We start from the raw sequence: 10,351 nt of genomic DNA, 5'->3' as shown, positions 1-10,351 counted from the left end.
CTGTATTGCCACATTTGCCATTTTCCTTTCGTGCGCCATGGTGTATGTACTAAAAACACTACAGTAAGAAAACAGGATATGTGAAAATATTTTTAAGGAACTTTCTAAGTTAAGAGATTTTTCATAAATGAATATTAATATAGCAGAGCTATATTCAGCTTTCGCTGGGTTGGGGGGGCTTATTTTGATGCTGAGGAGGATTTCCTCTGTGTAACGGCGCTGAACAAGGGGAAGAGCGCAGGGATTTCACAATAACGGGTCTCATGGACAGCAGACTGAGCCAACCAGAGAGAGCCGCCTTTAACTTTGCTGTCTGCACAGGGGGTTTTGGTGTTGCATGAGCGGTTTTCGTGGTGTAAATAGCTCGGTCTTGTTTTCACGGTGTAAAACGTTTGAGTGGGGTCAGTGTACAGTTGCTGCCGTCGGCGATGGTGTGAGGACCCGCCGCTGGAAGGAGGATCTCTGGGTAAAAATGGGGATTTTTCTCCTTTTGCTGTTCTTCGCTCCGGTCAGCGGAGTTTTTGAAGGAACATGTCCCAGAAAAGGTAACCTCTCCTCTCATATTGTCTAAATGTAATTTTTTTTCTTCATCTGTTTTCTTTGTTATTAAGAATAACAAAAACTTAGGCTAATTTAGGCTAAGTTATTGTAATTTAGGATTTTTTGGAGTCTAGTTTTGGAGTTAACTGAAAATCACAGCGTTTAAAAATATTTACTTCATCGAAGTTGACTGTATTATTACAGGATAATATATAAAGTAAGCTTTTTTTTCTTGCTCTTTCCGCTTTTGTTCTTTCGGGGAAAATGCGTTTTTATCCTGTTGGGAAATGTTATGACGCGTTGTGGCAGCTAATTTTACAAGCTTTTTTTTATTTTGTTGTAAACTTTACATTTTATAAATATTATAGGCACAGAGTCAGGAAAATTCATATAAAAACAAACAAACAAAAATTAATCGGCCACTTCATTAGGTACACCTGTTCAAGTATGCCGGTCTTATCAGCTGAGCGGATTTACGCGTGTAGACGTGGTCAAGACGATCTGCCGAAGTTCAAACTGAGCATCCGAATGTGAGATGATGATGTAGCTGACTTTGAATGTGGCGTGATTCTTGAAAGGTTAATTTGAGTATCTCAGAATCTGCCTGGATTTTCCCACACATCTGTCTATAGGGTAAACAGAGAATGGTTCAAATAAGAGAAGCTATCAGGTGAGCGACAGTTCTCTGGGTGAACATGTCTGGTTGATGCCGGAGGTCAGAGGAGGATGACCAGACTGCTTCAGGTTGATTGGAAGGAAACAGCAACTCAAATATTCACTAGTTACAACAGAAGCATGAAGGTGTATAGGTCTCTGAATGCACAACACATTGAACGTTGAAATATATAGGCTATAGCAGCAGCACATCTGTCAGCTAAAAAGAGGAAAGCGAAGCTATAATTGACAGGGCTCATTAAAACTGGACAGAAAATATTGGCTGCTGTGATGTGTCAATTTCTGCTGCACATGTGGATGGTAGGATCAGACATAAACAGCATGAAAGCTTAGTTTTTATGTGGATCTTATTTTGACCTCTTGTTTTTAATTCAGTTTACTGAAAATGTTTTGTTTTAATTTTATTTTTTTATTAGTTTCAATGTCAGTTTTAGTTTCTTTATTGACTGTTGTCTGGAAACCATATACCAGAGACAGAGAGAGCTTTTTAAAAGTAACAAGTAACAAGTTTAAAAAAAAAAAAGTCAGTCAAAGCCTCATTAGGAAACTTGTGACAACAAATTTTACAAAACTAACAAATGTTAAAAGGATATTTTCTCTCCAATTTTACTTTATTTTAGTTAGTTTTCCAAGTTTACAAAATCATTTAAGCTCATTTCAATTTCTTCAAAGTCTACTTTTATTAGTAACTATTTTTTTCACATCGAGTTTTATTTTTATTTTTAAGTTAGTTTGAATTAAGCATAACTTTCTATAGCGACTGTGTGATGCTATCATGTCAGTATGAACAGAGAAGGACTAACCCAGTACCAGCATATAACATAGTGGCTGTTGATTCTACATCAGGCCCTTATCAGCTTCAGCTTCAGTCTCCATTTTATCAGATTTATCAGATAAAGTCTTATCAGATGTTTAAAAAGACACAACGGTTAACTGGGCAAGAGCAAAAAGATTTGTTTTACTAAAGACTAAGGGGAATGAAACTATGACTTCAACCCAGTCAAGTTCAGGCAAGTCATACTAAACCAAAACATGTCAGGTTATAAGTGACTGTGTGAGGTCTGAGCAGAAAATCTGAAACATTACGGGGAATGTTAGAAATAATACAAGACTGAAAAGAAATGATGAAGATGAGAGACACGTTAAAAGAGGAAGTTGGGGTGGAGGTTATGCAATGTGTCGCTCTGTGTTGTGCCTAGTCAAATACAACCAGTACTGAAAATAATGAGAAGCTAACATTTTGTACAAAACACTGTATGAACAATCAAATCACAAACATTCCACACACACACACACACACACACACACACACACACACACACACACACACACACACACACACACACACACACACACACACACACACACACACACACACACGTACATCAAAAATGATTCTGGTTCTTATTAGTTCTACAGATTCTGTGTTTGTGTGTTTTTCTGCAGACCCTCCTCCAGGTGTGTTGGTCTTATCGCCGGGCTGTAAGCTGTTTCTGACCTGTGGCGGTCATGTGAGGGTGGATGGTGTAAAGATCAGTCTGAAGGGAAGCAGCTTAAACATCAACAAAAGGGATGGTTCTTCGAACGGGACACCAGCCGCTCCAAATGATATACAAAACAGTGCAGTTTCAGTCAAAAGTGATGACAGTTCTCTGAAGAATGTAAGTGAGGGCTACAGCCCTCATTTCACGGAGGCAGGAGGAAACAGAAGCCTCATATATTCAGATGCAGGGTACACAACTTCTCCTCACATCGTCCAGCCAACCAGGGCCACTCGATCGCTGAAGGACGAATCTCATTGGACCACTGGAGAAACAGATGTTGAGGATGACTATGAGGAGGATGAAGAGGATGAAGTGGGGGAAGGAGTGAACCGGGTAACAAGGGGGATAAAAGTGATGCCTGAGTGGAAGTGGAACACGATGACAGTGGGGACAGAAGACAGGGACTGGGGTGAAATTAAATTTGGGAGGAGTGGGACAACGCTAACTCTCGCCTCACTGAGAATGGAAGACTCTGGAAAATACAGTTGTCATCACAAAGGCAAAGAAAAGTTTAGCTTAAAGGTGATCGTTGCAGGTGAGTTCTCATAGTGAGGACTTTGTGATGGAGGAGGAAGGTTATATAATTCCATCCATGCTTTCATTTTCAAATAAAAAGCCTATAGGTGGAAGGCAAATGGCTTTAAACAGGTTGCCGGTTCGAGCCCCGGCTCGGACAGTCTCGGTCGTTGTGTCCTTGGGCAAGACACTTCACCCGTTGCCTACTGGTGGTGGTCAGAGGGCCCGGTGGCGCCAGTGTTCGGCAGCCTCGCCTCTGTCAGTGCGCCCCAGGGCGGCTGTGGCTACAATGTAGCTTGCCATCACCAGTGTGTGAATGTGTGTGTGAATGGGTGGATGACAGGTTGTGTAAAGCGCTTTGGGGTCCTTAGGGACTAGAAAAGCGCTATACAAATACAGGCCATTTACCATTTTACCATTTAAAATCCATCTTTTAAATCCAGCTCAGAACTTGTATATCATTGGGTCAGGATTGATGTTGTACACACGACTCACTGATAGACAATCAGTAAACAAACCAGCGGGTGAACTGTGACTTTAAATGTTTTTGGGCAAATTTCAAATTTTAAATAGTGACACCAAAAATATTTTGCAGTTTAGCAGTTTTAGGGTCTTTACCTTGCGATGTAAAGCTTGCCTTGAGGCAACTGTTGCCGTGATTTGGTGCTATATAAATAAAATTGATTTGAACTGAACTGCTAATGCACAGCTCTCCTGAAGCCCCATCACAGCATACCAGTCAGGCTGAGGTCGGGACTTTGACTGGGCCATTGTAACACATCCATTCTTTTCTTTTTCAGATATGTTATAGCTTTGCTGCTGTGCTTGCTCGTCGTCCTGTTGCATGAGCCAGTATGGGTCAACATTTGGCTGTAAAACAGAAGGCCTCACATTTGCCTCTAGAATACTTTTTTTTTTACATAGAAGTATTCACGGTTGACTCAATATCTGTAAGGCACCCAGGTCCTGTGGCTAAATAACAAGCCCAGATCATCACTCCACTGTTGTGCCAGACTGTTGCTGATATGCATCACCAAACGTGGTGTTGTGACTATCGTCTGTCCAAAGTTCATTGTTCCCAAATTCTTCTGGTTTGTTTACATGCCACTTTGCAAATCTAAGTCATGCTGCCATGATCTTTTTAAGAGAGTAGAAGCTTTCTCCTGGCAGCCATTAAAACAACACATAGTTCAGTCTTTTTCTAATCGTGCTGTCATGAAGGCCAACAATATAACAAACTACCTGAGGGCTGTAGAGCCTGAGAGGACCCTATTTAGATAATTGATTTTTAAAAATGGATGGGTGAACAGTGTGTTTACATGTCTTCTTTATCTCTTAGATTCTCCTGAGCCTCCCAGTCTGTTCTGCTACAAAAAGTCGCCCAGTAGTAAAATCCGCTGTGAAGGAATGCCTCAGAAAGCCGCCATAAAGCAGCCTAGTTGTTACCTCTTGCTGAGTAAAAAGTACGTTCATTGCACTTGAAGTCCCCCATGAGTGCTTTGTGTTGTGTTTTAAAAGGATCATCAAGTAATATTTTGCTCCTGTATTTACATACATACAGGAAAACTGATGTGTGCAAGCCATGGATAAAAAAATGTGCATACTGTGGTTGTTCTCGATCAATATTGGTGTATGTTGCAAAACTTCTGTAATCTTGTGCAGTCAAAATGCTAACATTGCTGTTACATAAATAAATACTATTTCCAGTAAACTACTTGAGATCAAAAATGAAAAAGAAAAAAGTGTGAAAGTTGTAAATGGGCCTAATGTAGTAGAAATGTTGTTGTAGGCCACTTTCTCTTTTCCTTTATGTCCATCTTTGTGTGACTGACTGTTCTTTTCCTTTCCTTCTCTCAGTCCAAGAGAGAAATTCAAGCGAGTGTCATGCTCATACTCATCTCGGCTCTCTCGCTGTTGGTGTGCTCTGGACCACATTGAGGATGATCGGAGAACCCCTCACCTGGTCTACATGTGTGTGACAAGCATCACAGGCAATGTCACCAGCCCCCTTAAGTACTTTACACCATTAAAAATTTGTAAGTGCTCAAGTCAAAGTACATGTGTCCATGACAGGACTGAGTATTGGCCTTCTGAAGTGCTTTAAAGTTGTGCTCACTGTGTTTGTTCCCACTCCTCAGTAAAACCAGACCCTCCGTCAAATGTGTCAGTCCGACAGGAGAAAGGAAAGAAGAACAGGCTGACGGTCTCCTGGAATTTACCGACATCCTGGAAGGTGCAAGATAACTTCTATAAATTGATCTATGAAGTTAAATACAACCCTGTCAAACCGTCAATTGGCAACGAACAGGTCAGTGCTGAGACACCTGTTGTCAAACTATTAAGTGTGTATTTTTTTTTTTTTTTCAATGTTCATTACGCTGGCATGAAACAGAAAACGCAGTTTTGTTTCAGAGATTTTTGTCTTATATGTATGTATTCAGGTACTGCCAGTTAATGGCCAGCGGCAAGCAACCATCACTGATATAATGCCTGGTGTTGAGTACCTGATACAAGTCAGAGCTAAAGAGGAATTTGATGGACAATGGAGTGAATGGAGTCCATCCACCTATGCTAAGAGCTGGACAGGTAAATTTACACAAACCCAAGAAAAAAAAATCAGAAAAATGATCCATCCTAGACACAGAGTCATGACGAGGTAGTATTTCTGTTTCTGTGCCATATGATTAGACTTTCTCATGAAAAACTTTGCTTAAACATCCTCTCATGTACATTTATACAGCCTCCAATTTTTCTTCCTCTATGAATGACTTGAATATGTGCAGATTGGCTCAGCATTCAGGATACCAGTTGATGAAGTGGTTGAAAAAGTTTATGAGTAACAGTGTCCTGTTGCACCTTCCCAGATTAAATACTTCAAATTCCCTTTAAAGTCGAAGTTTAGACATGAAAGTGAAACCACTTTGTGGTCTATGTTTTGTTTTGTTCTGTTTTTATCGGTTAATCTTGCCCGTCTGTAAGTTAAGATGCCTTCTGATTGATTTTCACAATTGTTCTACAGACATGAAAGAGGAATACTAGCTAATTTCCCAAGAAGAAAACAAATAAGCATATTTTCATTTTTAGGAAAGTCTTCTGGTTTATATTAAACACATTAGTAATGATTTAAAGACTTATTATTGTACCTTTGGATAAGTTGTAATGCTCCTAATTGCAAAACGTTTAATTGTGAAATGTATCTGACTAATATTTCATATTCAAGTAAATTACAGACAAATTCGTCATCTTTTAAACTAGTCATATTATTCCACATACAAGACCTTTACATGTTCGTCCCTGATCCCTCAGAGAAGCCTCAGCCTCCGTCAATCGTGTCAGCGACGTTGGAGGAAAGACAGGATATGACGACGATGATGACAGTGTGCTGGAGTTTACCGACAAACTTCGAGGAGCCACACAATTTTAGACTCATCTGTGAGATCAAATACGGGGAAACAAACCTCTCCTTTCACAGCGAAAACGTAAGTAGACAAGGTTTTACTTAGTTGTGAAAAGTTGAACACTCTGTTGTGTCAGTAAATGGAGACGTTTGCCTGTATATGTCCATCTTGGTACAGCAGTTTGAAGGAGAGGGCTCCTACACCATCGTAGTGACTCCTACACCTGACGTTGACTTCCTGATACAGCTGAGGTATAAGGCAGAACATGATGGTCAGTGGAGTGAGTGGAGTAGACCTTATCCTGTGAGCCCCCCAACGGGTAAATAAATACGCACACACACCTCTAAAAAATAAAATAAATAAGTATATTTAAGTTTATCAGTAAGTATTCTATATGCTCAATTAAAGCACAGTACAAGAGTGTAAGTTTTCACAGAAGTAGCTGAGTGGACTTTATTTGTGCTGAATGAAATTAAACTTTAAATCCTGTGACAGATGTTTAAGGGGCGCTTCTGTCAGTCTGCCCCAGGGCAGCTGTGGCTACACCACCAGTGTGTGAATGCGAGAGTGAATGAATAGTGAATGAATAGCTTTTCAAGCGCTTTGGGTGCCTTGAAAAGCGCTATATAAATCCAATCCATTATTATTATTATTAAGAAGTTTCTCAGTGGCTTAGGGGTTCAAGATATTGACCGTGTACCATTAGTGCACTTCCCCTCGTTGTGGTGAAAAAACCCTTTCTTTTTAAACATCAGTCCAACTCTCTGTTCTCTTTAATGGTCACTTCTTTCAGCCTGTTTTTAAAATAAGGAAGAAACAGCCCTCCAAAAAAAGAGAGAGAGAAAGAGAGAAACAAGATTCTGCTGGATTAGGCACTATCATGTTGGATTATTTATAGTCTTTTTTATTTTGAAAGCAAGTGTTAGGCCATATTGACTTTTAATTGGTAAAGAATTTGTCTGCTAAATTACCCAAAACTTCTTACAACCAAAGAAGCAAGTCTTGCTGCTTGGCAACTCTGAACTAACATAGCTATAAACACCTGAAAAGTTTGCAGAATTCAGTTTAGAATAATTTTCCCCCAGGAGTTATTCCTCCCTGCTGTAACATCTCCTTGTCTGCTTATTGGGACCACTTAAACTATGTCTTATTGCAGTCTGACATAGTTCTTTAGGAAATGGACAATTTCAGTCTTTTTTAAAATTGCCTTATACAACTTTGCCTTGTTATCTCAGGTTTATCATTTATTATTATCCTACTAATATGTTTTTAAAATATATTATTTACCCCGTAGGTTCAGGTTCAGGTTCAGGTGATCAATATCCAGATGATGGTGAGTTGGCATGCAAACTGTGAAATATTACAGTTACTTATGCGTGTGTGTGTGTGTGTGTGTGTGTGTGTGTGTGTGTGTGTGTGTGTGTGTGTGTGTGTGTGTGTGTGTGTGTGTGTGTGTGTGTGTGTGTGTGTGTGCGCGAGAGAGCCAAAAGACGAGAGGGAACTCTTAAATGTTGTTAGTGCTGAAAATCCCCTCTGCCCCCTGGGTTTTAACAGGAAACCATGTCATCATAACAACTCAGGCTTGCAACAAAAACAGGCCTCAGGAGTTATGGTTCCTCACACCTACACGCAAACACAGACGTTCAGTTGCACTCAGATGTATTTAGATGGATGCTGTCTTGCTCAGTTAAGATTTATCACAGTCTACCCTTCTTTTTTACCACAGATCCCACAAAACCTCCACCAAAACCTAAAGAGTGGCCACATCATTTGCTGTGGATATTTGGTTTATTCGCTATCTTGTCTGTCATTTTGGCCATCTACACTTTCGGGTACTGACATTGGCACTTTCAATGCATCTCTTCAAAAAAGGGCAGATTTATGACATAACATTAGTCATTTCTAAGATGTGATGTACGGTCAGCTCCTTCATTTTCATATTTCTTTTTCTTTTTTTAAATTGTCATTCAGGCACAAGGACAGATTTATCTCTAAACTGCACAGTCTTTATTTCACCACCCTCTGTGATGACTCATCTCAACCTTCGCCCTCTGTCCCGGTTGCCCCAGAAGGAGTAGCTTTGGTGACCTTTGTCCCTACAAAGAGCAACAAAGAGCACCCACCAAGTGATGAAAACGAAAGTGAAGAAAATGAGGAACAAAAGCCTTTGAGAGAGATGACAGACGCCAGGCACTTCAACAACACAAGTTATTTCTTCCTCCAGAGGGAATGAGAGCTGTGCAGAAAGAAGAATTATAGGCAGAAAATGTGGCAACTTATACTGTTGGACTGTTTTCCAGTTCCGTGCCAGTTTTATAGATGGCACGATGTTCTCCACTGAACTTTAAGAAGCAAAGTCAGAAGCAGCTTTCTGACTTTGCTTCTATCTGTCTTTATCTATCTAACTTTATCTCATACCTAAAATACCTCTTAAACACTTTTTTTGTGTGACTGGTCCAAAGAGTTGCCCTTTACCTTCTCTATCCTACATCATCCATCCAACCAAGAGGCAGGCTACACCTTGCACAGGTGGTCATTGTGTCTCAGAGCTAACACAGAGAGACAGACAACCATTGACACCTACGGCCAATTTAGAATCACCACCTAGCCTGCCATGCATGTCAGAGAACACACACACAGCATGGTGGTCTGATGGTTAGCACCATCACCTCGTATCAAGAAGGTCCCAGGTTTGAAGCTATGTAGAGTTTACTGTCCTGCATCAGAGCAACTAAAATATGTGTTATGCAGGTCAAATAATTTACAATTTTTGAGCAACCTGACCTGTCTGAATTTTGTATATATTGCTAAAGGTTATCAAATATATCACATTGTTTCCTTTCAGGGTGTTCATAATGTATGCAGGGTTTGCAGAAGTAGTGGTTGAGGTCTTGTAAATACTTCATCTGTTTGCCTGGGATTTTAGACTGGGACAGTCATAGTCCCCAACATGCTTTTGATTTTTGTAGTTATTGCACAGTGAAAAAACAACAACTTATTTTGTATAGTTTTTCAGTGACATGGTGGACTTTAAATGGTTCACCTGCTGTTATAAGAATGCAAGGGAACCTTTCAAATAAACAAATGTGAGCTACTTTTGAATAAGCTGTATGTTTCTAGACCAGCATAGATAGATAGATTTTTAAACATGTTAAAATAGTACAAAAACAACAATAAAACATAAGAATAAATAACATTAGTAGCACTTTTTAATTAATAGCAAGTCTAAATGACATACTAAGGGGGAGTAATGATGTATAAATGATAAATCAGGCACTTGCTAATACCTTACTAATGCTTAATAGTGTGACATTTATATAAAGTGAGGAGGAGGAGGACATGTGTGGATTCGTTTTTGTTTTTTATCCTGTTCAACCACAAATCCTTATTTACATTTTACCACATATATTTGGTTCTGTAACCCCAGTAACATGCCAAGAGATATAAATATTTACATATATATATGTAATATGTAGGCAATGCCAACATATACAGTGCTTAACAAATGTATAAACAGTTGATGAAAACGGTTGCCTGTCAGAAGATGTTGTGAAGGCGTAATTGTGAGAATGAGATGGCCAAGGAGCAGTGGGGCAGTTTTGGTGACTTCATATCCAAATGATGGGTATATAATATGTCAAGCATATCGATCTGTCAAGAATGATACTAACTCGGAGA

General features: G+C 39.7%; 1 protein-coding gene across 3 annotated transcripts; it reads left to right on the top strand.

Annotated features, from left to right (window-relative positions):
• Nucleotides 1-291: 291 nt before the first annotated feature.
• On the top strand, nt 292-10,341 carry il6r (interleukin 6 receptor). 3 transcript variants are annotated; one of them, XM_080895668.1, is made up of 11 exons: nt 292-545; nt 2,662-3,294; nt 4,615-4,738; nt 5,133-5,311; nt 5,414-5,583; nt 5,717-5,861; nt 6,582-6,754; nt 6,854-6,992; nt 7,968-8,006; nt 8,400-8,505; nt 8,645-10,341. In XM_080895668.1, exons 1-11 carry the CDS (start codon nt 338-340, stop codon nt 8,904-8,906), a joined length of 2,178 nt encoding a protein of 725 aa, XP_080751794.1. In that variant the 5' UTR covers nt 292-337; the 3' UTR covers nt 8,907-10,341. The 3 variants fall into 3 exon arrangements, with proteins under 3 accessions (XP_080751794.1, XP_080751793.1, XP_080751795.1); XM_080895667.1 differs by having other exon boundaries at nt 6,851-6,992; XM_080895669.1 differs by lacking the exon at nt 7,968-8,006 and having other exon boundaries at nt 6,851-6,992.
• The last annotated feature ends 10 nt before the right edge of the window (nt 10,342-10,351 follow it).

Source organism: Rhamphochromis sp. 'chilingali', assembly GCF_963969265.1.
Source record: "Rhamphochromis sp. 'chilingali' genome assembly, chromosome: 11".
In the NCBI taxonomy this organism is placed as follows: Eukaryota; Metazoa; Chordata; class Actinopteri; order Cichliformes; family Cichlidae; genus Rhamphochromis; species Rhamphochromis sp. 'chilingali'.
The sequence above is the reverse complement of the archived record's forward strand: the minus strand, read 5'-3'. Positions and strand labels throughout refer to the sequence as shown.